At 39.3% G+C, this 27,844-nt stretch overlaps 1 protein-coding gene across 4 annotated transcripts in view; it reads left to right on the forward strand.

The window, feature by feature from the left end:
* Nucleotides 1–27,844, forward strand: part of LOC106606549 (nuclear GTPase SLIP-GC) — a 39,928-nt gene that overhangs the window by 5,113 nt on the left and 6,971 nt on the right. For all 4 annotated transcript variants that reach the window (XR_006770169.2, XM_082976371.1, XM_082976372.1 and 1 more), the window contains exons 2-21: nt 753–834; nt 1,066–1,181; nt 2,754–2,843; nt 3,001–3,089; nt 3,183–3,261; nt 3,686–3,734; nt 4,082–4,168; nt 4,650–4,743; nt 5,280–5,496; nt 6,733–6,963; nt 10,648–10,848; nt 11,115–11,375; nt 11,761–11,854; nt 14,633–14,754; nt 14,855–15,028; nt 17,562–17,731; nt 17,852–17,969; nt 20,134–20,242; nt 23,535–23,662; nt 27,452–27,536. Coding sequence is in view for 3 of the 4 variants with exons in the window: in XM_082976371.1 (XP_082832497.1) it covers nt 762–834; nt 1,066–1,181; nt 2,754–2,843; nt 3,001–3,089; nt 3,183–3,261; nt 3,686–3,734; nt 4,082–4,168; nt 4,650–4,743; nt 5,280–5,496; nt 6,733–6,963; nt 10,648–10,848; nt 11,115–11,375; nt 11,761–11,854; nt 14,633–14,754; nt 14,855–15,028; nt 17,562–17,731; nt 17,852–17,969; nt 20,134–20,242; nt 23,535–23,662; nt 27,452–27,536 (2,587 nt within the window). In the remaining variant the exon portion in view is untranslated. The remainder of the gene's footprint in view (nt 1–752; nt 835–1,065; nt 1,182–2,753; nt 2,844–3,000; nt 3,090–3,182; nt 3,262–3,685; nt 3,735–4,081; nt 4,169–4,649; nt 4,744–5,279; nt 5,497–6,732; nt 6,964–10,647; nt 10,849–11,114; nt 11,376–11,760; nt 11,855–14,632; nt 14,755–14,854; nt 15,029–17,561; nt 17,732–17,851; nt 17,970–20,133; nt 20,243–23,534; nt 23,663–27,451; nt 27,537–27,844) is intronic.

Below are 27,844 nucleotides of genomic sequence, written 5' to 3' on the forward strand. Positions count from 1 at the left end.
ATTGACTGTACGTTTGTTTATTCCATGTGTAATTCTGTGTTGTTGTTTGTGTCGCACTGCTTTGCTTTATCTTGGCCAGGTCGCACTTGTTAATGAGTACTTGTTCTCAACTGGCCTACCTGTTTAAATAAAGGTGAAAAAAAAAAATGCTATTCTTAATGACAAATGTTGGGTTCTTGTACCCATGCATAGTATTTTCAATGGTCACATAATTGTACTTTTTGGAATTAATTTAGTTAGTCGGCAGCAAAATTTACTGAAATTAGCATCCCTAATGAGAATTAAAAGACAAAACAATATGAAGATCGGAGGTAAAAGAGAAATGAAAAGTGCATGTGTTGCAGAGGTAAATAATACAAAATAAGGGTCTTGAAAGGCACCTCAACCTTTCAAATAGTTATAGCAAAGTAAATAGTACAATCATGACATATATTTAAAAAATGAATATGTAGATAAGGGTTGAAAAGACCGATATACTTGCATTCAGAGAAACTTTCCTCTCTTGAGAACAAATAAGTCTCTGAAAGATTATTGCGAACATCCTACAATAACAAAATGGTTAGGATTCACAAGAACATGAGCACTTGATTTTCTCTTGAAAATTAAGCTTAAATACTGAATGCCATGTGCTTTTGTTGTTTTAATAAATCATGTTTTTCTTTACAGTTGCACATACACCTTTTGGAATAAAGGTAACGTGATATCACCTACCACAAATATCTAAATTGTACAGTTTTTCTCTCCCTTCATAGTGACGTCTCATGGCATCATTTGATTTCGTCAGAGACAAATTAACTGAGTGGAACCACAGTGACTTGATTCAGAGGTTTGAAGGTGAATATATTTGTGATGTATTATTATACATTGTATAATACATTGTGTATTAATACAATAATTGATTGATTTGATTAAAATAATGTATTTATTATTGTACATTGTATTATTATACATTCAAGTAAAGATATCACCTCAATTGTAAACATGTATGTTTATTTGTTAATTTGATACAGTAATTATTATTTTATGACATTGAGATGCCTAAAATGTATATTTCCTTAATTTCAGATGAAGAAATTGATGAAGAAAGTTTCCTCTCCCTTAAGGAGAAAGACTTCATCAACTTGATTCCAAAAATAGGACCACGGTCTGCATTTAGAGAAAAACACAAAGCATTTCTCAAGGTACTTTACAAACTAGGTGTAAAATAACTACTGTGACACAGATTATGATTACAGATCCATTGGACGTCTTTCAGTGATGTTCTTATCAGGGGATTAATTGCTAAATCTACAAACTGGCATGTTTTCCAGTCTCTGAAAGACTACAACTCGTGTGGGGAAGTGTCGATTATGGCAACCCCCCGCACCTCTCTGATTCAGAAGGGTTGGGTTAAATGCAGAAGACACATTTCAATTGAATGCAATCCCCCTTTCGTGCTCTGGGCATATCTTCCGGTTTAGAATAGCATACGTGACAGGTTAGGGTAATTAACGTGGTAGGTTTGGAGAATTAACGTGGCAGGTTAGGATCATTAGGTTTAGTTTAGGAATAGGGTTTGCTAAAATTGTCCCGACGCAACTCAAACATATCTAGCTACAACAAGGCCTGAGAACAGTCTAAAGTTTCCAGCTAATCATGCGATGCTACGGCAGAGCGGGGACAGACAGGAAAGGGAGAAACCTAGTCAGTTGTCTAACTGAATGTTTTCAACTGAAATGTGTCTTCCGTAATTTAACCCAACCCCTCTGAATCAGAGAGGAAAAGCAGCTTGGAGGAAGTTATTTGTAAAAATGTACACAGGACGTTAGTGATTTTATTTATTAAGATGGGACAGGAAAGTTCCAGGGTTATAGAACTGTTGCTGGGTTTCAAGACAGTACGGGAAAAAAATAGACAGGACAAGATGGGACAGGAATGAATATTCACTCCCATGTCAACCTTCACTCCCATGTCAAATTGATTGACAGTGTGCGTCCAAAAGATAGCTAGCTATATGATTTAGCTGGTGGGTTACCAAATTCAATACTGGACTGTAACGTTAGCTAGCTAATTTACCTATTCCAGCGAATGTTACGTTACTTCTAATCAAGAATCTTCCATTTTGTTGTGAAGAGAGAAAAATAGGGTACAGTGTCCCATCACTTCTCAGCCAGAAAATCCCTCTGATAATTTTTGGTCACCGCAAGCATCATTCTTGATAGCCGCAAATCACTGGCAGCATCAGGGTAAATCTTTGGTAGGTAGAACAGTGAAAGATAACTAATTTTCACGCTTGTTTGTAGTTAGCACAGCCAGACAGAACAACACACGATCATGATGACAAACGTTAGTGAAAAACAAACATTTAAAAAAATAAAATGCTACAGTACGTTCTGAGATTACTGTGCGTTAGTCGTTCGAAGTAAACAATGCCATCAACCAAGGTTGTGGTCACGTCCCATCTACCTAGCAGGGCGGGATCTGCATTTGCTATGAATGCTGGACTTTGTGGTGCACTATGAGCAGACGAATGCCCAGGAAGTCAAAACTTCCTGATTCTACCAGTGAAATTAAAATGCGCTTGTTCTAGCTTGTGGTTTTGATAATGTTGATGTTTATGACAAAAACGTAATGTTGTTAATATATTGCACGAACACCATGTGTATGTGACCAATATCATTTGATTTCATTTGTTGTAACTAAAGTCTGAACTGTTATTTTACCATTCTTGTTCTTTGCCTAACAACTTAGAGAATTTTCTTTTATAACTGCAGAAACAGAAGCAACCCGATGATGATAAGAACATTCAAGCGGCCACGTGGTCATCAGTATCAATTAAGGCCTCCAAGAGTTCCTCAGAAAATGTAAAAATTTTACCCCCCTATATAACCATTTACTGTACATGAAACCTCAGCCCGAGTACAATTATTAACTAAACCAAATGCATAGTTGTTTTATTTAGATCAGCATACAGACCTTTATATTTGTCACCCTATAACTCAACACGGCTTCTGTCCCCAGGTTACTGGTGAGATGGTCAATCAAGAGTCTTGTCAAAAGGCCATCATAAAACCCAGAAATCAAACTCCTAAACGATCAGAGACTAAAAGGTAAGAAACACATAATTTCTTTATTCATCACTGACTACATATAATGTCCCATTGATGTCAACAAAATTACAATTGTTGTGAGTCTGTCGCCAGGTCATTGGTTAAACTCTTAGGTACAGGAAGTGTGCCCACAACGAACACCTCTGGAGTGGGGGAAACAGTGTATGACCAGGTGGGTAAAATCTAGATCTCATTTATATGTGGTCACAGCTAAGGCATCACTTCTTGGCACAACTTGGATAGTTTTTAGGCCATTTTACAGAGATTAACTATCATACATTAGGATAGCAGAGCACTCCACGGGGACTAAAATAATACATTAAGATAATAACAATCAAATGTATTTAGCAAGCGCTTTCTCATAGTCACAACACTATACAACATAGCAAACATCTAACCTATAAACAACACCAGTCAGTGAAAACAACATACAGGAAGAAACCCAAATTATTAATAAAGAAAATGCATCTCAAACTATAGCAAGAAAAGCACAGATATAGGCTACATAGAACGATAACAATTGTGATATGTTTGTATTGTACGTTTTGTGGAACAATTCCTTTGTTAACCTGTTGATTATCTATGTGTTTCTTCAGAGTGAACCCTCAACCAGTAAAATACGCCCTCTTCAAGTGAATATTCCAGGTAAAAAGCACAGTTGTTTCAGATCTCCACTTACAGAAAAATTATGCTAAAATACTAGTTTTAGAAAATGACAAGGAGAAAAATGTAGTGATACTATATTTCCAAAACATATAATAAAACTCACTCAGTTAAGCATTGAATTATGAGATACTTTACACTTGAGTTGCATGTACCCTTTGTACCCTTTACCATATGCACACAGTAAATGGATCATCTGAAATTATTTTTCACCGACTGATGCAACTCATATGCATAACAGCATTGGCTATAACGAGATTGGAAGATCTGTGACTGCTGTTGGATGATTTGTGTATTAATTAATAAAATACGTTTCCAATTGTTTCCAGGCAAAAGGAAATCTGATGAGGCCCATGCAAACAAACAAACAAACAAACGACAACGTGTTGCTGCGTCCAGAATAACTGAAATATTTGGTAGGTGGATGATGGTGTTTATATGAACCACAATCATTTTAAGAAACACTCTTTTAATTGGAAACCATTTAACATGATGTATTGTAGACATTCCTAATTGAGAATCCTACATATGTACATATGACTGGCAGTTCACTGTTCTGTTTGCATGTTGCACAGTAGGACAAGCTACAATTGCAGTTCACTTCAAAATCAAAGTTTGTCAGTGGTGTTATAGTGTCCAGTGCTCTGCTCTTGTAGCCATCTCTCTAACAGTAGTAAATGTATGGTTGTTTGAGTGGAGTACTCCTTTAACTCAACACATGCTGTAAACTCTTCTAACATCAGCACACAGCAACATTTTATCTCAGTTTATGAGATAGCAGATCTGAATGCCACTGTGCATTCCTCATTTTTTTCATGTAATATGTTTTCCACCTTTATAAGCATGTTGACACAACAAGGTTATAGCTGGTTGGTGACCTGTGTTTAACTCTGCCAGAAACTGAAACCAAGACAGAGGTGAAGAAGATCATGCAACGTGTCAAAAGCAAACTTGATGATCTGCCTTCTACAAAACTCATTGACTTCCTCAGGTATGCATAATTAAAAAACATTTTTTACCCCTTTTTCTCCCCAATTGGTAGTTACAGTCTTGTCCCATCGCTGCAACGGGAGAGGCGAAGGTAGAGAGCTGTGTGTTCTTCGAAACACAATCCTGCCAAGCCGCACTGCTTCTTGACACAATGCTCGCTTAACCCGGAAGCCAGCCACACCAATGTGTCGGAGGAAACACTGTACACCTAGTGACTGTGTCTGCGTGCACTGCGCCTGGCCTGCCACAGGAGTCGCTAGAGCGCGATGAGACAAGGACATCCCGGCTGGCTAAACCCTCCCCAAACCCGGACGATGCTGGGCCTATTTGTGCACCGCCTCATGGGTCTCCCGGTCATGGCCGGCTGCGACACAGCCTGGGATCGAACCAGGATCTGTAGTAACGCAGCTATCACTGCGATGCAGTGCTTTAGATCGCTGTGCCACTTGGGAGGCTCCAGGTATGCATTTTTAAATGTGGAGGGATGCATACAGGCAACTAAATTGCTTTAATTGTTTCATCTTTCATTTCTAACAGAGGTAAAATCCAAACGCTGGAGAAAGACAAAAAAGAGATAGTGGGTGTTTTTGGGAAGACTGGAGCTGGTAAGAGCTTCCTGATTAACACCATCTTGGGTGAGACAAAATTGCTGCCCTCTGGAAACCAAGGGGCATGCACCTCGGTCATGATCCAGGTGGAGGCCAATATGACAGACTCGAAATACATCGCAGAGATTGAGTTCATGACAGAGGAGGTAATAGCATCTGTTTCATCTGTTTATATCCTAATCTCACAATGTTTTGGAAGTGGTGTCATGATGAACAGTACATTTAATGAAATGCAACTAAAACTAAGATCTGAATTGAGGTCTGTCATTGACCCAATTGACACCTTGCATTAATTTAAAAGAAGAAGCAACGATAAAAGAAACATTGATACAAGGTAGCCTAACATTGCAGGCAAACGTGTAACGGCTGTCGGGAGAGAGAGTAGACCAAGGTGCAGCGGAGTTAGTGTTCATCATGATTTTAATTTAATAAAGAACACTACACAAAACAAAACGAGAAAACTGACAGCCAAACAGTCCTGTCAGGTGCAAAACACTCAACAGAAACAATTACCCACAAAACCCAAAGGAAAAACATGCTCCTTATGTGTGACTCCCAATCAGCAACTACAAACTTCAGCTGTGCCTGATTGGGAGCCACACACGGCCCAAAACAAAGAAAGAAATAAAACCTAGAAAACGAACATAGAACGCCCACCCAATGTAACACCCTGGCCTAACCAAAATAAAAAAATATGACAAAATTAAGAATGTGACTGCTGAAGCAAGTCACACTAATCATCCTTTTCCGGAATAGAGGAAACAGGGTGATAGCATGTTGCAGGTAGTAAGCCAGCAGGGTTTGTGGAGCTGATGTTCCATGGTATATGTAATGCTTTGGAAATTATTTTGTACCCTTCTCCTGACTGATATCTTTCAACAATGAGATCCCTCTGATGCTTTGGAAGCTCTCTGCGGACCATGGCTTTTGCTCTGAAATGCAACTAAGAAAATGTCAGGAAAATCCTACTAGAACATCTGAACTTTATTTGTGATTAATCAGAGTCACTTTAAATGATGGCAGGTGTGTAATGACTTGTATTTAACGTGAGTTTGAATGTGATTGGTTAATTCTGAACACAGCCACATCCCCAGTTATAAGAGGTGTGCACACTTATGCAACCAGGTTATTGTAAGGTTTTTATTTTTCATTTTTCCCCCTCTAAGATTTCAGTTTGTTTTCCAATTGAATTGTTCACATTATAGGTCACATTAACAGTAGGAAAAGTTCTGACATGATTTATCTTTGTCTCATTCTTTTACATCACAAAAACCTGGCATTTTAACAGGGGTGTGTAGACTTTATATCCACTGTATCTTCAAATGAAGATTTAAGTAGAGAGTATGCATTAGACATTTGTAATGGTTTTACATTTTTATTAGGAATGGAAAGAGGAGCTATTGTCCATCTTAAGAGACAGATCTTACAAGGATGGAAATGATGAAGACCATGAAAGGGATGACGACGATGATGGCGATGATAATGAAAAGATATCAGCTTTGTATGGAAAAGATGGACGTGGGGCAACCTTAGAAGAACTAATGGACAGGAAGCACTTCAGAGAAATTCCAGAGTTTCGTTTATCAGTCAAGAAAATATTTCTATGTGACACAGTAAGTTACTGTCATGCTAGTTCACTTCTGTGAAGATTGTGTGCTTTGTTGAAAATCATTTGTTAAAAAAATCATTTTAGGAAGGCAACCAGATCTGATTGCAAATTATATTAAATCATGTATTTATTCCCTTACCAAAACAACAGGCTTCTGGCAAACAGTTCTATCAAACCTTTGGCCAATTTGGCGCAAATTTGCAGCAAGCTCATATTTTCACATGCAAATTAGTTTTGTGGCAAACTACTGCAGCACATTTGCAGCGACTTATGAACTTCTGGCAAACAATTCTGGGAAACTTGTGGCAAAAATTCAACTGTTTGCTGCAAACACAGTATAAATATGCAAATTAGACTTTTGTTTTTTGGTTACTATGTGTTAACATTGAAATGTTTTATCTACGTAAACCAAATCACATTTAACTTGAAATTAAGTTGCTTCTCACAGAAAACTAAAACAAACATACCATAATTTCCGGACTATTAAACGCACCTGAATATAAGCCGCACCCACTGAATTTAAAAAAAAGTATTATTTTGAACATAAATAAGCCGCACATGTCTATAAGCCGCAGGTGCCTACCGGTACATTGAAACAAATTAACTTTACACAGGCTTTAACGAAACACTGCTTGTAACAAAAATAAATAGGCTTTAACGAAACATGGCTTGTAACAAAAATAAATAGGCTTTAACGAAACACGGCTTGTAACAAAAAATAAAAAATTTGCAGTAAGCTTTAGTTGTCTTTTTGCACTGAGTCAATTCCTCACGCTGCTGTTTCCAACATCTTATCATCGACTCATTAAGACCAAGCTCCCGTGCAGCAGCTCTATTTCCTTTTCCAACAGCCAGATCAATCGCCTTCAACTTGAAAGCTGCATCATATGCATTTCTCCGTGTCTTTGCCATGATGAGGGTGACAAAATGACAACCGTACTAAGAATGATGGGAAGTTTGAGAGCGCTCGATTTAATCTAAACAGTAAACAAAAAAGTTGTTTGACCTTAACCCGTTCGGCAATTTCATTGGTCTAATGAAAGCTTCATGCCGCCAAAAAACTGAGCACGTCACAGAATGTGTTTTTTTGGAGAAAAGAAATTTGAAAGCGGGAAAAATCCATATATTAGCCGCGTCATTGTTTAAGCCGCGATGTTCAAAGCGTGGGAAAAAAGTTGCGGCTTATAGTCCGGAATTTACGGTAGTAAAATTACTAAATGTACTAAACATGTATGCAATGTCTTAACAGAGAAAAATAAATCCAATACAACTTCAGGTCAGCATGCTAATGAAGATAAGAGCAAGGACCGCATATTTTGCAAATAAATTGTTTATTTAGTATTTTTATGTACAGTAGCTACAACATCTACAGTGCCTTCGGAAAGTATTTAGACCACTTGACTTTTTCCCCCAAAAAATGCGTTACAGCATTATAAAATTGATTAAATTGTTTTCTCCCCCCTCATCAATCTACACACAATACCCAATAATAACCAAGCAAAAAAATGTATTACAAATAAAAAACAGAAATATCACATTTACATAAGTATTCAGACCATTTACTCTGTACTTTGTTGAAGCACCTTTGGCAGTGATTACAGCATCGAGTCGTCTTGGGTATGACGCTACAAGCTTGGCACACCTGTATTTGGGAAGTTGCTCCCATTCTTCTCTGCAGATCCTCTCAAGCACTGTCTGGTTGAATGGCGAGCGTTGCTGCACAGCTATTTTCAGGTCTCTCCAAAGATGTTCATCCAGGCTCTTGCTGGGCCACTCAAGGACATTCGGGGACTTGTCCCAAAGCCACTCCCTCATTGTCTTGGTTGTGTGCTTAGGGTTAATGTCCTGTTGAAAGGTGAACTTTCGACCCAGTCTGAGGTTCTGAGCGTTCTGGAGCAGGTTTTCATCTGTACTTTGCTCTGTTCATCGATCCTGACTAGTTTGCCTCGATCCTGACTAGTCTCCTAGTCCCTGCCGCTGAAAAACATCCCCACAGCATAATGCTGTCACCACCATGCTTCACCGTAGGGATGGTGCCAGGTTTCCTCCAGACGTGACACTTGGCATTCAGGCCAAGGAGTTCAATCTTGGTTTCATCAGACCAGAGAATCTTGTTTCTCATGGTCTGAGAGTCTTAAGGTGCCTTTCCTCAAACTCCAAGCGGGCTGTCATGTGCCTTCTACTGAGGAGTGGCTTCCATCTTGCCACTCTACCATAAAGGCCTGATTGGTGGAGTGCTGCAGAGATGGTTGTCCTTCTGGAAGTTTCTCCCATCTCCACAGAGGACCTCCAGAGCTCTGTCAGAGTGACCATCTGGTGCTTGGTCACTTCCCTGACTAAGGCCCTTTTCCCCGATTGATAGGTTTGGCCAGGCTCTAGGAAGAGTCTTGATGGTTCCTAACTTCTCCCGTTAAAGAATGATGGAGGCCACTGTGTTCTTGGGGACCTTCAATGGTGCAGAATTTTTTTGGTAGGGCAAAACTAACGAAATCAGGGAAATCAGACAAAGGAATATTTTTCTATAAATCACATAGGGGGAGCCCTTTCAAAGTGTTGACCCTACACATCTCTCAAGACAACTGGAACACTGGGCTCACTCTTAAATATCACCTGGGCCAGCACAGCTGAAACACCTTCCCAGTAAAGAGATGGCAACCAGCACATGTGTAACACAAACTGACTAAGAAGGTGACACCAATCGGCGCGCCCTATGCGCTAACATGCTAAAGTCCAACCTCAAAGCATAAATGGAAAAAACAAAGCCTGTAACAAGCTTGAAGATGATACACTCATTTATCACTCAAAAAAGTGTTATGAGTGAGTACCCCACAAACATCTTTCCAGGGTTTTGATGAATCCTCCTCCAACACCACAGGTAGGGGAAGGGTATCCATCTGCAAAAGTGAAGTCTTGCTTTGATGTCAAGTCAGCTCATATTGTTGCTACCTTAGCTGTTGTGCTAGCTAACATGCTAGTGATCAGTGACACTAGCATATTGACATGCATGTTGGTATTAAAAGACAGCAACATATTCACCTAAAAATATATGTTTAGATATATCATTAGCTAGCTATCACATTAATTGTGAAAAAAAATAGGATAAGCGCTCGCCAGCCAGTGGTGCTGACAGATTAAAACTGGTATCAACAAAAAAAGATTACTCTATCCCATAAAACATGACATTGCTAACTAGGCATCAATTAGCGAACACAATTTAAACGTTTATTAGGAAGTTTAAGTACTAAATTAGACACTCACCAGACATCTTTGGCAGGTAGCTAGCTAGATAGCTTGGTTTCCATTTTTATACAGATTTTTCCTAATCCCCCTGATTGGTCATCAATGGATACAGGTCTTGAAACTCATGTGTTCACCAGAAGCGGCTTCTAGTAAACTGTTTGCCGCTAGTGGGAATAAATATTATTGTGGCCAAAGGTTTGCCACAAACTCACCACTAGTAGCAAACATTTACAAACTTCTGGCAGCATTTTGTTGCACACTATGTAGTTTGCAGCAAATTTGCCACAAACTTGCTGAAAGTTTGCCGCACAAATTCACTTTTGTAAGCGATTGCAGGAAAATATGGAACTACATGTTTTAGGCTCTTTGATTTTTGTCAGTGTTCTTTTGGAGAAAATAACTTTGTTTTTTCATCAACGCATGTATTGATGCTTTATTACAATTGCAGGCTGAAGAACTCTCTGAAAAGATAACTTGTTACACACGGAGTGACACACAGAGTGATACATTTAAAAGACAGTATTGGCCGCTTGTGAAGTGTATTACCATCAAGGTGCCAAACTCCAAAGACCTGCTGGAGCATGTTGTGCTGGTTGATCTTCCAGGCAATGGAGACTGCAACAAGAGCAGAGATGAGATGTGGAAATTGGTAATTATTTACAATTCTTGTTGATGATGATTCGATATTCTATTTCGAATTTTATTCATACAACTTCTAATTTGGTTGATGTTAGATCAATATCATAGGTACAGAGCCAAGTGTCTGGCTATATCTATGTATTTGAGTTTATTTATATTTATGTTCAGTTGATTAAACATATTATGTAGGCCTATGTATGTTATTCATATTATGTGTATTGTGTATTTTACACCTTTAATGTTGGGACTTTTTAAGTTAATGTTACACTTCTTCAGTTTGTTGGAAACTGCTCTGCTGTGTGGATTGTGAGCGACATTGCACGAGCAACTGCAGAAAAGGAATCATGGGAGATTTTACACAGCACCGTTAGCCTCTTTGGACCTGGTGGAGAATGTCAAAGCATCAGTTTCATCTGCACCAAGACAGACGACATTGAGGAAAATCAAAAGGCTGATGCACACACCTGTATTTTGCTCAGAAATGAAACAACCAAGAGGCAAGTGAGGGATAAATTCAACAAACAAAAAGAAATTAAGGTAAGTTATGTCTGACATAAAGGAATCTTCTGTGACTTGTCAACATGCTCATACTGTATGTTGTAGTGGTGAAGATATAGGAATTTCATGGAATTACATGAGAGCAAGATTACATTGTACACTAAAGCTTTTCATTCGACATTTGTGTTGTCTAATATACAAAACAAACAATTTAGTAATAGGTGCTTATTTGTATTTATGGTAAGGTAAGAAAGTTGTTCTAATCTGGTATTTATCAATCATATCAAAATGTATTTGATTATTATAAATTAGTTGAAGCACAACTGCTTGCACGAGCATAATGAATATACATTTTTTGAGCTTGCAAAATGTCAGTGTGTGGACATTATTTAATTGCCTGTCATTGCCTCATAACACATTTCAGAAACACTTCAGTGGGGGAAAGGGCTTCCTTCAGGTGTTTACTGTGAGTTCCAAGGAATACCAAAAGGAAAAGCATTTGCAACAAGTAGAGACAGGTACGATAACTGAACATTCTTATTGATTCTACGACATAGAGACAATTGTGTCCTGTATTTATATGCCTATGCTTTTTTTTTGTTGATTCTTTTTGTGTATTGTGTTGTAAACTGCTTTACATAGCAACAAACTTCACCTAAGCAGCATACCTGTTTGAATATCGTATCTGGCAAATTTAAACATGTAATATGTCTTAGTCAATAACAATTCCAAGTGTAACCTGGACAATATGATAGAAAAGAAGAACTTGCATTATTGACTATCAAATATTGTGGGTAGTATGTACACCTACAGCATGCTAAGCTATTCTCATGTCCTGTGACTCATCTTCTCTGAAAATAACATCTTGCTCTTTTGACCACTACTAAGTGCTGATTCCTAATTTGAGTTATGCATGCATAACTAGGATTATGCCCATAATCAATCATTTAGTTCATCAAACTCGAACAGAAATGGGACAATTAAATAATCAGTACTTGAATCCAGGATCAATACCAGCATCAAAGAACACTGACACCAACCAAAGGTAGAAATACATCTCTTGTTTTTAAAACCTCTACGGGATCGGTGTCCCACCCTCGGGACAGTTGAGCTAACGTGCGCTAATGTGATTAGCATGACGTTGTAAGTGACAAGAACATTTCCCAGGACATAGACATATCATATATGGGCAAAAAGCTTAAATTCTTGTTAAGTTATCTGCACTGTCCAATTTACAGTAGCTATTACAATGAAAGAATACCATGCTATTGTTTGAGGAGACTGCACAGTTACAGTTGAAGTCGGAAGTTTACATACACCTTAGCCAAATACATTTAACCTCAGTTTTTCACAATTCCTGACATTTAATCCTTGTAAAAATTCCCTGTCTTAGGTCATTTAGGATCACCACTTTATTTTAAGAATGTGAAATGTCAGAATAATAGTAGAGAGAATGATTTATTATCGCTTTTATTTCTTTCATCACATTCACAGTGGGTCAGAAGTTTAGATACACTCAATTAGTATTTGGTAGCATTGCCTTTAAATTGTTTAACTTGAGTCAAATGTTTCGGGTAGCCTTTCACAGGCTTCCCACAATAAATTGGGTGAATTTTGTGCCATTCCTCCTGACAGAGCTGGTGTAACTGAGTCGGGTTTGTAGGCCTCCTTGCTCGCACACGCTTTTTCAGTTCTGCCCACAAACAAATTTTCTATAGGCTTGAGGTCAGGGCTTTGTGATGGCCACTCCAACACCTTGTCTTTGTTGTCCTTAAGCCATTTTACCACAACTTTGGAAGTATGCTTGGGGTCATTGTCCATTTGGAAGACCCATTTGCGACCAAGCTTTAACTTCGTGACTGATGTCTTGAGATGTTGCTTCAATATATCCACATAATTTTCCTTCCTCAAAATGCCATCTATTTTGTGAGGTGCACCAGTCCCTCCAGCAGCAAAACACCCCCACAACCGTGCTTCACCGTTGGGATGGTGTTCTTCGGCTTGCAAGCCTCCCTCTTTTTCCTCCAAACATAACGATGGTCATTATGGCCCAACAGTTCTATTTTTGTTTCATCAGACCAGAGGACATTTCTCCAAAAAGTACGATCTTAGTCCTCATATGCAGGTGCAAACCGTAGTCTGGCTTTTTTATGGTGGTTTTGGAGCAGTGGCTTCTTCCTTGCTGAGCGGCCTTTCAGGTTATGTCGATATAGGACTCGTTTTACTGTGGATATAGATGCTTTTGTACCTGTTTCCTCCAGCATCTTCACAAGGTCCTTTGCTGTTCTGGGATTGATTTGCACTTTTCACACCAAAGTACGTTCATTTCTAGGAGACAGAACGGTTCTCCTTCCTGAGCAGTATGACGGCTGCGTGGTCCCATGGTGTTTATACTTGCGTACTATTGTTCGTACAGATGAACGTGGTACCTTCAGGCGTTTGGAAATTGCTCCCAAAGATGAACCAGACTTGTGGAGGCCTACCATTTTTTTCTGAGGCCTTGGCAGATTTCTTTTGATTTTCCCATGATGTCAAGCAAAGAGGCACTGAGTTTGAAGGTAGGCCTTGAAATACATCCACAGGTACACCACCAATTGACTCAAATGTCAATTAGCCGATCAGAAGCTTCTAAAACCATGACATCATTTTCTAGAATTTTCCAAGTTGTTTAAAGGCACAGTCAACTTAGTGTATGTAAACTTCTGACCCACTGGAATTGTGATACAGTGAATTATAAGTTAAATAATCTGTCTGTGAACAAATGTTGGAAAAAATTACTTGTGTCATGCACAAAAGTAGATGTCCTAACCGACTTGCCAAAACCAAGAAATTTGTGGAGTGGTTGAAAAACAAGTTTTAATGACTCCAACCTAAGTGTATGTAAACTTCCGACTTCAACTGTATGTACTTAAAAATGTATCAATTAACCAATTATTCACATTTTGGCATACTTGAAATGGATCATTCTAAGATTTGCACATACACTGCTGCCATCTAGTGGCAAACATATATATTACGCCTAGAGTCCTAAGTCAGATAATGGCCTTTCTCTTGCATTTTGAAAATTATGGAACAAAAAATACATGTTTTTGCTTTGTATTATCTTTTACCAGATCTAATGTGTTATATTCTCCTACATTAATTTCACATTTCCACAAACTTCAAAGTGTTTCCTTTCAAATGGTATCAAGAATATGCATATCCTTGTTTCAGGTCTTGAGCTACTGGCAGTTCGATTTTGGTATGTCATTCTTTTTTTTTTTTAAAGACTCAGATTCTTTTAACTGATGTTGCAGAAATACCCAAACTTCAGGAATTTCTCAGAAATCTCAATGATCGTCGCACAAAGATTTCAGATTATGTTTCTGGAGCTTATGGGATCCTCTCTCTGATACAAGGAGCCAAAAGCAGTGACATGGTATTGTACTTACAGCAGAACAAAAGTATTTCTCTCAGTTAAAATACTCCTTACATGTGAATCAGTATATTATATTCATAATGTTGAGTTTGGATTTCAGACAGACAGCAAAGAAGAGGTGTGCCAGGTTCTGGAACAAAGGCTCAAGGATAAGATCAAGTCCATTGGTGAAACTATGGATGAGACTTATGAGACTTTTGAACGATGCCTTTCAGAAGGAGTTCGACAGTCAGAAGAATCATGCGAGAAATTAATGAATAAAGTGATAGCACCAGTAAGCTATTTAAAAAATAACTTTTTAACATTAAGCGCTTTTCCATTGTCACCATACAGTATATCCGTGCTAGCCATTTTGTTCTAGTACCAGAGAAGCTGAAAATTTAAAGACTCAACCAGGACCCCAAAAATGATTTGATTACTTTTTGTAACTCACATTAGAATGAGATATATTCAGACTGAAATACAATGCATTCAGAAAGCAATCACAACCCTTCCCTTTTTCCAAATGTTAACCTTATTCTAAAATGTAAAAAAAATCCTCATCAATCTACACACAATAATGACAAACACCCCATAATGACAAAGTGAAAACAGGTTTTTAGACATTTTAGCAAATGTATCAAAATTGAGTTCAGGTGCATCCTGTTTCCATTGATCGTCCTTGCGATGTTTCTACAACTTGATTGGAGTCCACCTGTGGTAAATTTAATTGATTGGACATGATTTGGAAAGGCACAAACCTCTCTATATAAGGCCCCACAGTTGACAGTGCATGTCAGAGCAAAAACCAAGCCATGAGGTTGAAGGAATTGTCCGTAGAGCTCCGAGTTGAGGCACAGATCTGGGGAATGGTATCAAAAATGTAAGGTCCCAAAGAACACAGTGGCCTCCATCATTCTTAAATGGAAAAAGTTTGGAAGAACCAAGAATCTTCCTACAGCTGGCCGCCCGACCAAACTGAGCAATCGGGGAGAAGGGCCTTGGTCAGGGAGGTGACCAAGAACCCGATGGTCACTCTGACAGAGCTCCAGCCTTTCTCTGTGGAGATGGGAGAACCTTCCAGAAGGACAACCATCTCTGCAGCACTCCACCGATCAGGCCTTCATGGTAGAGTGGGCAGACGGAAATCACTCCTCAGTAAAAGGCACATGACAGCCAGCTTGGAGTTTGCAAAAGGCACCTAAAGGACTCAGAACATGATTCTCTGGTCTGATGAAACCAAGATTGAACTCTTTGGCCTGAATGCCAAGCGTCACGTCTGGAGGAAGCCAGGCAACATCCCTGCGGTGAAACATGGTGGTGGCAGCTGAGTACTGCGTAAAGGGTCTGAATACTTATGTAAGTGTGATATTTACATTTGCTAAAATTCTAAAATGTTTGCTTTGTCATTATGGGATATTGTGTGTAGCTTGATGAGGGGGGAAAACTATTTAATCCATTTTAGAATAAGGCTGTAAAGTAATAAAATGTTTAACAAGTCAAGCGGTCTGAATACTTTCCGAATGCACTGTAAATGGGAGAGTAATCTCTCGTGGACAGACGCATGTAACATAACTGTTATTGGCAGCATATGTCAACAGAGTGTGGGATACGACATCTGAAGAAGAACTTTGTTCCAGTAAGCAGATTTTTTGTCACTGGTCATTTGGGCTAATCATGATTTCGCAGGTGTTCACATCTTTCGATTTTTGGAAGGGGAGGGGACATTTGGCCCATAGACTTGCCCATAACTTGCAAAGGAAGGGGGTTGGAGCTACCACCCTGCTTCCACTGGTTCAATCTTCAACCTGTGCAGGCTCCAAGCAAAGACCAATACACAAGATCATCTTGGCCATAAGGCCATCTTTGCCGACGATTGTGCCTCAACGGATCTACCGCAATACATCTGAGCTCCGGAATGTCGAACACTTCACATACCTGGGGAGCACCATCTCTGGGGATGGCTCACTCGACCAAGAAATAACAAGCAGAATCCTGCTCAAGCCAGTCATTGGGAAGACCTAGGAACATGGTACTCAACCATCACACCAACCCTCTTTCCACAATACTGAAAATCAATACTATGGTAGTGATCACAACCCTGCTGTAGGGCTGTGAAACTTGGACCCTGAACAGTCACCACATCAAACAGATGGAAACATTCCATACACAATCTCTGAGATCTATTATGGGTATTCGGTGGCGTGACAGGGTCTTTAACCTGGAGGTAATGCAGAGAGCAAACAGCATAAAGGCACAGCTCCGATGCCACAACATCAGGATACCCCAACACTGTCTCCCAAGAAGCATTCTCTTTGGCGAGCTGCAGCAGGGGCATTGAAAGACAGGCTGGCCCAAAAAGTGTTGCAAAGACAATCAGCAACAGGCATCTTCGAGCGGGAAAGAAACAACCATCTAACTGAAGCCAGAGAAGAGTGTGCACAACTGCACAACCGGGCCAACAACACCAACAGAAGGACTTGTCTGTCCCTCATGTCTCAGAGTCTGCGTTTCAAAACTTGGACTCCTGAGCCACTCAAGAACCCACAATAAACCAAAGTGACGTGTACAAGATGTCATTATCCTAACCGATGAACTCCCAGGGAGAGAGAGAGACATGGGAGAGTGGTACGTTCCTATAAACATGAAATGATCGTGTGTTGAGTCTCTCGATTTTCACATTTATCTGGCGATAGCATGAATTGGCTCCCACAGATATAGGCTTGCACAATAGTGGAAAAGCAGCTATTGATAGATACTTATGCATGATAGATTTCGAATGGTGTGCTGTTAAAAACATTGAACATATTTTCTTTTTTTATTCCCAGAGAGGGAAAAAAGCTAGTGGATATCATCAAGTAGTGAAGAGTTTATGCAAGAAAGGCGGCGTTCACAAACCAAAAGGGAAAAAGGAAATAAGAAGGGAAATAAACCTTAATGAGAGTTTAGCCTCATGTATGAGAAGTCTAATTGATAAAGAGTTTAAGACATATTTCCCGTAAGTCATTTAATCATTATCAGTATAAAAAAAAATAAAAAAATTAATGCTGGAATTCAATCAACATGGAATTCAACCAAATCTGGTAACCATACTTCTGATTTGGACATTGTGTTTCAGAAATGAGGGCAAACATGGCCCAATCAGGGAGCAGATTGATACATTCACCCTTGACACAAACAGCTTGTTTCGGAAGCACCCAGAAATGTCACTACATCTGATATTCCTCAAGACAGAGGTAGGTTTTTTTATTAATATCTGGAAAAGCAACATTGACATACACCCCTGTTGGGGTTCGTTCCTTGTTCCTTGTCAATCATTGGCTCATTGGTGAAATTAGCATTCTGACAATATCTTTAATTAAATCATTCAACAACCTTTATTAATGCAATTGCAGACAGAAGTTGACACCAGGAACTTAGCACGCATGTTTCTGAGTAAGTTCTGCAAATTCGAAAAGGGTCCGAGTTGTTTTATCATGCCTAGAGTCATATATCTTAGTGATGTCACTGCCTTTGTCATTACCTTCTACTCATGAAACCAAACCCATGCCTACATAGCTATATAAACAATAGTTTTAGTGTTATCTAAAAGCTTAGCAGTAAATGTCCAAGTTGATTTATAGTGGAATGTCTGACTCTCTTATCTCTTACACTCCCCTCCAGAGTTCTGTCTTCACAGTCACACCTTTCTCAGACCGTTTCTTTATAAGAGGCAGAGAGACTAGAAAACAACTGTGGAACAATATTAAATCTTTATAATTAAAATATATTGTTAATCTGTAGTCTAGGACCCAATAAATGTAAGGAGGGAGGGGTCTTATAACCCCTCCCCTTCTATTAATACAACATAAGTGTAATCAATTATTACAATACATCAAACATTTGGTACAGCCCCTATCATGACCCCTTCTTTTTTTCTTAAATAACTTCCTAGTCTTTTCCGATGACAAGCATACCCATAACATGATGCAGCTACTACCATGATTGAAAATATGAAGAGTGCTACTCAGTGATGTGTTATGTTGGATTTCCCCCAAACATAACACTTTGTATTCAGGACAAGAAGTTCATTTCTTTGCCACATTTTTTGCAGTATTACTTAAGTGCCTTGTTGCAAACAGGATGCATGTTTTGGATTATTTGTATTCTGTGCAGGCTTCCTTTTCACTCTGTCATTTTGGTTAGTATTGTGGAGTAACTACAATGTTGTTGATCCATCCTCAGATTCATCCTCAACTATTAAGCTCTGTAAATTTTTAAAATCACAATTGGCCTCATGGTGAAATCCGGTGCAGTTTCCTTCCTCTCCGGCAACTGAGTTAGGAAGGACGGATGTATTTTGTAGTGACTGGGTGTATTGATACACCATCCAAAGCTTCACCATGCTCAAAGGGATATTCAGCGTCTGTTTTTTGTTGTTGTTTTTTATACACATCTACCAATCGGTGTCCTTCTTTAGGAGATATTTAAAAACTTCCCTGGTCTTTGTGGTTGTATCGGTGGTTGAAATTCACTACTCTATTGAGGGACCTTACAGATAATCGTATGTGTGGGGTACAGAGATGAAGTAGCAATTCAAAAACCTTTATGAACCACTATTATTGAACACATAATAAGTCCATGCAACTTATTATGTCATATGTTAAGCACATTTTTACTCCTAAACTTATTTAGCCTTCCCATAAAAAGTTGGTTGAATACTTATTGACTCAAGAAAGTTCAGCTTTTCATTTTTATATTTCCTGGTTGCTAAACTTCTAATAGGTTTCCTAATTTCAGTTTATGTGACAAAACAAACAGTCATTGTGTAGAAAATCATTGTACCATTTAAGCCGCTGTGAAATGTATTTTCCGTAACCAAAAATATTGTATTTCCAGCATATCTGGAAACAATAAAATACAGCACAAGAACACAAGATTGGATAGCACTAGATTTACCAAAAGTAGTTTCAGAACTAGGAAAAAACTACTTCAATTTTCATGCTCCGCATTAGTGGAATATGCTGCAAAATGTGCTCAGGCTTGAACCCCTTGTGCCTTTTTAAATTAATTGGAAGCATTGTTTGAGGAAATGCTTAAGGAGAAATATACTTGTTTCTGATGTCTGTTGTGTGCTTGTTGCAAAATGTATTTGCCTGTTGGAGTGCTTACATGTTTATATTGTGTTTTGTGCACAAAGCCTTTTTAGCTATTTAAACAGGGCACACTTGTGAAAGAGAAAGTGTTTTCAATGTGTTTTCCCTGAATATATAAAGGTAATTGAAAAATGAAAATGAATGCAAACAAATAAATACTGCTTACATGGTAAGGAAACCACTTAAATGTAATTTTGTAATTTGGGTGAACTATCTCTTCAACTTAAATAATTGGTCTTCTTGATCATGTTTTTCTATCTGAAAGGAAACTGAATTCAAGACAAAACTAATCTGTGACCTGCGCGAGAAGAAGAAAAAAATCTACTCCACTCTAACCGAGTCAATCAAGGACTCCATGCATCGATGCTATATAAGTAAGTCTTGAAATTAATTTGTATTATCTGAGATAAATTGTTGTGACCTAGTCATGAAAATAATGATATTTGTGAATTTTTCAAACACACAGTGCATTCTGAAAGTATTCAGACCCCTTCCCACATTTTGTTACATTACAGCATTATTCTAAAATGGATTAAAAAATGTTTTAAGTCCCTCATCAATTTACACACGATACCCCATAATTATAAAGCAAAAACGGATTTATAGACGTTTTTGCAAATGTATTAAAAATGTAAATCAGAATTCAGACCCGAAATTGAGCTCAGGTGCATCCTGTTTCCATTGATCGTCCAAGGATAAGTTTCTACAACTTGATTGGAGTCCACCTGTGGTAAATTCAATTGATTGGACATGATTTGGAAAGGCACACACCTGTCTATATGAAGTCCTACAGTTAACATTGCATATCAGAGAAAAAAACAAGCCATGAGGTTGAAGGAATTGTCCATAGAGCTTTAAGACAGGATTGTGTCGAGACATACAGTGGGGCAAAAAAGTATTTAGTCAGCCACCAATTGTGCAAGTTCTCCCAATTAAAAAGATGAGAGGCCTGTAATTTTCATCATAGGTACACGTCAACTATGACAGACAAAATGAAGAAAAAAAATCCAGAAAATCACATTGTAGGATTTTTTATTAATTTATTTGCAAATTATGGTGGAAAATAAGTATTTGGTCACCTACAAACAAGAAAGATTTCTGGCTCTCACAGACCTGTAACTTCTTCTTTAAGAGGCTCCTCTGTCCTCCACTCGTTACCTGAATTAATGGCACCTGTTTGAACTTGTTATCAGTATAAAAGACACCTGTCCACAACCTCAAATAGTCACACTCCAAACTCCACTATGGCCAAGACCAAAGAGCTGTCAAAGGACACCAGAAACAACATTGTAGAACTGCACCAGGCTGGGAAGACTGAATCTGCAATACGTAAGCAGCTTGGTTTGAAGAAATCAACTGTGGGAGCAATTATTAGGAAATGGAAGACATACAAGACCACTGATAATCTCCCTCTATCTGGGGCTCCACGCAAGATCTCACCCCGTGGGGTCAAAATGATCACAAGAACGGTGAGCAAAAATCCCAGAACCACACGGGGGGACCTAGTGAATGACCTGCAGAGAGCTGGGACCAAAGTAACAAAGCCTACCATCAGTAACACACTACGCCGCCAGGGACTCAAATCCTGCAGTGCCAGACGTGTCCCCCTGCTTAAGCCAGTACATGTCCAGGCCCGTCTGAAGTTTGCTAGAGAGCATTTGTATGATCCAGAAGAGGATTTGGGAGAATGTCATATGGTCAGATGAAACCAAAATATAACTTTTTGGTAAGAACTCAACTCGTCGTGTTTGGAGGACAAAGAATGCTGAGTTGCATCCAAAGAACACCATACCTACTGTGAAGCATGGGGGTGGAAACATCATGCTTTGGGGCTGTTTTTCTGCAAAGGGACCAGGAAGACTGATCCGTGTAAAGGAAAGAATGAATGGGGCCATGTATCGTGAGATTTTGAGTGAAAACCTCCTTCCATCAGCAAGGGCATTGAAGATGAAACGTGGCTGGGTCTTTCAGCATGACAATGATCCCAAACACACCGCCCGGGCAACGAAGGAGTGGCTTCGTAAGAAGCATTTCAAGGTCCTGGAGTGGCCTAGCCAGTCTCCAGATCTCAACCCCATAGAAAATCTTTGGAGGGAGTTGAAAGTCCGTGTTGCCCAGCGACAGCCCCAAAACATCACTGCTCTAGAGGAGATCTGCATGGAGGAATGGGCCAAAATACCAGCAACAGTGTGGGAAAACCTTGTGAAGACTTACAGAAAACGTTTGACCTGTGTCATTGCCAACAAAGGGTATATAACAAAATATTGAGATAAACTTTTGTTATTTACCAAATACTTATTTTCCACCATAATTTGCAAATACATTCATTAAAAATCCTACAATGTGATTTTCTGGAATTTTTCTTCTCATTTTGTCTGTCATAGTTGACGTGTACCTATGATGAAAATTACAGGCCTCTCTCATCTTTTTAAGTGGGAGAACTTGCACAATTAGTGGCTGACTAAATACTTTTTTGCCCCACTGTAGATCTGGGGAAAGGTACCAAAAAAATTTCTGCAGCATTGATGGTCCCCAAGAACACAGTGGCCTCCATCATTCTTCAATGGAAGAAGTTTAGAACCACCAACACGCTTTCTAGAGCTGGCCACCCGGCCAAAATGAGCAATTGGGAACCCGATGGTCACTCTATAAGAGCTCCAGAGTTCATCTGTGGAGATGGGAGAAACTCCCAGAAGGACAACCATCTCTGCAGCACTCCACCAATCTGGCCTTGATGGTAGAGTGGCCAGACGGAAGCCACTCTTCAAGGCACATGACAGCCAGCTTCGAGTTCGCCAAAAGGCACCTAAAGGACTCTCAGACCATAAGAAACAAGATTCTCTGGTCTGATGAAACCAAGATTGAACTCTTTGGCCTGAATGCCAAGCTTCACATCTGGAGGGAACCAGGCACCATTCCTACGGTGAAGCATGGTGGTGGCAGCATCATGCTGTGGGGATGTTTTTCAGCAGCAGGGACTGGGAGACTAATCAGGATCGAGGGAAAGATGAACAGAGCAAAGTACAGAGAGATCCTTGATGAAAACCTTCTCCAGTGCGCTTAGGACCTCAGACTGGGGGCGAAGGTTCACCTTCCAACAGGACAACGACACTAAGCACACAGCCAAGACAACGAAGGATTGGCTTCGGGATAAGTCTCTGAATGTCCTTGAGTGGCCCAGCCAGAGCCCGGATTTGAACCCGATCGAACATCTCTGGAGAGACCTGAAAATAGCTGTGCAGCTACGCTCCCCATCCAACCTGACAGAGAGGATCTGCAGAGAATAATGGAAGAAACTCCTCAAATACAGGTGTGCCAAGCTTGTAGCGTCATACCCAAGAAGACTCAAGGCTGTATTCGCTGCCAAGGTGCTTCAACAAAGTACTGAGTAAAGGGTCTGAATACTTATGTAAATGTGATATTTAAGTTTTTTGCAAAATTTCTAAAAGCCTGTTTTTGCTTTGTCATTAGAGGGTATTGTGTGTAGATTGATGAGGGATCGAAAACATTTTCATCCATTTTATAATAAGGCTGTAACGTAACAAAATGTGGAAAAAGTCAAGGGGTCTGAATACTTTCTGAATGCTCTGTATGTAGAATGTGCAGTGTTAATAGCATATGAAGTCGTACAATGGTTATGGAAACAATATGATGACTGTGTTTTAGGGGCATTAGAGCATACAGGAAAAGATTCTCTGAAAAGGATGAAAGATGAGCTACGTCATCACATGAAGAATAACAACATTTTCCAGAAGGCCAAGGAAGATATGCTGAGTGGTTTAATAAACCTGAAGGTTTGACACATTCAGGGCCGGATAGCATATGATAGCAAAATGTGTAGAATATCAGGCAATATGCTATAAAACTGCAACATTTTCTCTCAGCCTCATGGCAAAATGTGTAGAAGAGCAGGAAAGGATTTTTAAAAGTGTAAAAAAATGTATATAATCCTCATTGCAAAATGTGGACAAGAGCGTGAGCTAAGCTATAAAACATCACATTCTTTCCTCTGTCCCATGTCAAAAAGTGTAGAATTGCAGGAAATTAGCTTTAAAACTGCAACATTTTCTCTTAGCCTCATGACATAGTGTAAAATAGCTTTATAAAACTCCACATTTTTCTCTCTGCACCACGGTAAAATACTTTGAAATGCAGTAAGTTAGCTGATACAAGCCCTGGACACATTATACAGTATAGTTAGAAAAATGTGGTAAATTCAATTGATTGGACATGATTGGACATCCTCAAAATGTACATCATCTATACACATTCATCAATGTGAATGATCATCCCTAATTTCGTTGAATAACCCACAGTAAAGCAAGGCATGACGTTATGTTTCAATGTAACCATTGTTGCGAAAAGTACATACACGTTTATCTATGGGAGTGTTTTGTATCGACCAGTCTCAATAGAGTGAGGGGGGTCGGCCTCCCGAGTGGCACAGCGGTCTAAGGCACTGCATCGCAATGCTAGAAGCATCACTACAGATCCGGGTTTGATCACGGGCTGTGTTGCAGCCGGCCTTGACCGGGAGAACCATGCGGCGGCGTACAATTGGCCCAGCGTCGTCCAGGATAGGGGAGGGTTTGGTCGGCTGGGATGTCCTTGTCCCATCAGCTCTAGCGACTCCTTGTGGCGGCCGGGCGCATGCACGCTGACTTCGGTCGCCAGTTGTACGGTGTTTCCTCCGACACATTGGTGCAGCTGGCTTCCGGGTTAAGCGGGCAGTGTGTCAAGAAGCAGTGCGGCTTGGAGGTCATGTTTCGGAGGACGCATGGCTCTCAACCTTCGCCTCTCCTGAGTCCGTACAGGAGTTGCAGCAATAGGCCAAGACTGTAACTACCAATTCGATATCACAAAATAGAAAAAGGGGTAAAAAGTACCAAAAAATATACACTACAAGTCAAAAGTTTTAGAACACCTACTCATTCAAGGGTTTTACTTTTTTTAAACTATTTTCTACATTGTAGAATAACAGTAAGGACATCAACTATGAAATAACACATATGGAATCATGTAGCAATCAAAAAAGTGTCAAACAAATCAAAATATATTTTATATTTGAGATTCTTCAAATAGCCACCGTTTGCCTTGATGACAGCTTTGCACACTCTTTGCATTCTCTCAAACAGCTTCATGAGGTAGTCACCTGGAATACATTTCCATTAACAGGTGTGTCTTCTTAAAAGTTAATTTGTGGAATTGCTTTCCTTCTTAATGCATTCTTTCCGTCTTAATGAGCCAATCAGTTGTGTTATGACAATGTAGGAGGGTATACGGAAGATAGCCCTATTTGGTAAAAGACCAAGTCCATATTATGGCAAGAACAACTCAAATAAACAAAGCGAAAAGACAGTCCATCATTCCTTTAAGACATGAAGGTCATTCAAGTGCAAGTGTATCTTCAGACTGGCTCTGATGAGGACCGCCACAGGAATGGAAGACCCAGAGTTACCTCTGCTGCAGAGGATATGTTCATTAGAGTTAACTACACCTCAGATTGCAGCCAAAATAAATGTTTCACAGAGTTCAAGTAACAGACAAATCTCAACATCAACTGTTCAGAGGAGACTGTGTGGATCAGGCCTTCATGGTTGAATTGCTGCCAAGAAACCACTACTAAAGGACACCAATAATAAGAAGAGACTTGCTTGGGACAAGAAACACGAGCAATCGACATTAGACAGGTGGAAATTGGAGATTTTTGGATCCAACCGCCGTGTCTTTGTGAGACGCGGTGTCGGTGAACGGATGATCTTCGCATGTGTATTTCCCAACGTAAAGCATGGAGGAGGAGGTGTTATGGTGTGGGGGTGCTTTGCTGGTGACACTGTCTGTTATTTATTTAGAATTCAAGGCACACTTAACCAGCATGTCAACCACAGCATTTTGCAGTGATACGCCATCCCATCTAGTTTGGGCTTAGTGGGACTATAATTTGTTTTTCAACAGGACAATGACCCAACACATCTCCAGGCTGTGTAAGGGCAATTTTACCAAGAAGGAAAGTGATGGAGTGCTGCATCAGATGACCTGGCCTCCACAATCCAATTTGAGATGGTTTGGGATGAGTCGAACCGCATGTTGAAGGAAAAGCAGCCAACAAGTACTGAGCATATTGTGGAACTCCTTCAAGACTATTCTAAAAGCATTCCAGGTGAAGCTGGTTGAGAGAATGCCAAGAGTGTGCAACACTGTCATCAAGGCAAAGGGTGGCTATTTGAAGAATCTCAAATATAAAATATATTTTGATTTGTTTGACACTTTTTTGATGACTACATATTTGAGCTGTTCTTGCCATAATTTGGACTTGGTCTTTTACCAAATAGGACTTTCTTCTATATTCCACCCCTACTTTGTCACAACACAACTGATTGGTTCAAACGCATTAAGAAGGAAAGAACTTCCACAAATTAACTTTTATTAAGGCACACCTGTTAATTGAAATGCATTCCAGGTGACTACCTCATGAAGCTGGTTGAGAGAATGGCAAGAGTGTGCAAAGCTGTCATCAAGGCAAAGGGTGACTATTTTGAAGAATCTCAAATATAGAGTATATTTTGATTTGTTTAAAAAAAACGGGTTTACTACATGATTCCATATGTGTTATTTCATAGTTTTGATGTCTTCACTATTATTCTACTATGTATAACATAGAAAAAATTAAGAAAAACCCTTGAATGAGTAGGTGTGTCCGAACTTTTGACTGGTAATGTATATAAAAATAGAGTTAGGGGCCACTCCGCATCTAAATTTTGCAAAAGAGCTTCGATATTGCTTGGATAAAACAGTATGTACATAGGGTTCTGTCCCAAAAGTGCATTTAAAAAGGCAATAGGTGTGCCATTTGTTACTTTCAGTTTGGTTATCAGTTGGTACCATTTTAGTTCAATGCTCTCTAAAATTGCTGATTCAAAAGCATTATGGTAATTTATAGAATACAGTCTGTATCAGCGGAGTCCTATGGATGAAGTTAAAAAAGGATTTGACATGGTATATAAATGTTTTCTTTTCAGTAGGAACATTGCAAGCCCATAAAAATAAACGTTTACATAGATGTTCATTTGCCATACTGCAAAATCTTGGCCATTTAAAAAAAAAAAATGCATATGGTGATGCCATATAGGTTTCCAGCCCATATTGCCTTGAATAGCAGCATTTGGCATGTATGTTAGCATTCAAATGAAGTTCAGTTGTGTAATGTCTGTATATGTAACAACCCTTCACGTTACAGAGCAGATGGATGGATGTTTGCTAAAAGTAAACATAGATAATATACTATGTACTCAATTGCTGTTGCTATCGTCATTCTGCTTTCACACGGCAGGTTATGGGTGCATTTTCAGATGGGTTAAGTTTAGTACTCCTCTTGGGATCTGCATGTTTCCACAGGTCACCATAGCAATTATGATCGCACTTGCTGAATTTAGATATTTGCGGCTTGAAAACAAACCAAAATACACTCAAGAAGAACCTAATTTATAAACACCTGGTGCACAGCATTTAGACCTGGTTGTGGTAAAGTACAATTATCAGTTAATGTGAGAGTGGACTAAATAATTATTTCTGTCCTACATTAGGATCACATCGTGATGCAGCTGAAGTGTAAACTACAAGAATCCATGGATCTCTCACTCAAGACCCCCAACAGCTCGTTTCTCCCAGGTAAATTAAACAGACCAAATGGTTTACCTATTCCAATATAGTTGAAATCAAGTCAAGTACTCGTCAGAACAAGGCTGGTAACCATGTCCACTTTATCTTGAGCTGCATTTAGCTTTTGTCATAAGTAAATGTTTTCAAGTTATACATTACTCACATTACTTACAATCTTGTTGTTTGTAAACAATTGAGTAATAACCCTTTATATGTTGGGTTACAAAAAAGTAAGACAATACAAAAACATTTCAGCATTTTTGTCTATGGCAGCCTAAAATGACTAAAGAAACCACAATATTGGATGACAGCTAGAT

The sequence above is a fragment of the Salmo salar genome, chromosome 06, assembly GCF_965601325.2.
Source record: "Salmo salar chromosome 06, fSalSal1, whole genome shotgun sequence".
Taxonomy (NCBI): Eukaryota; Metazoa; Chordata; class Actinopteri; order Salmoniformes; family Salmonidae; genus Salmo; species Salmo salar.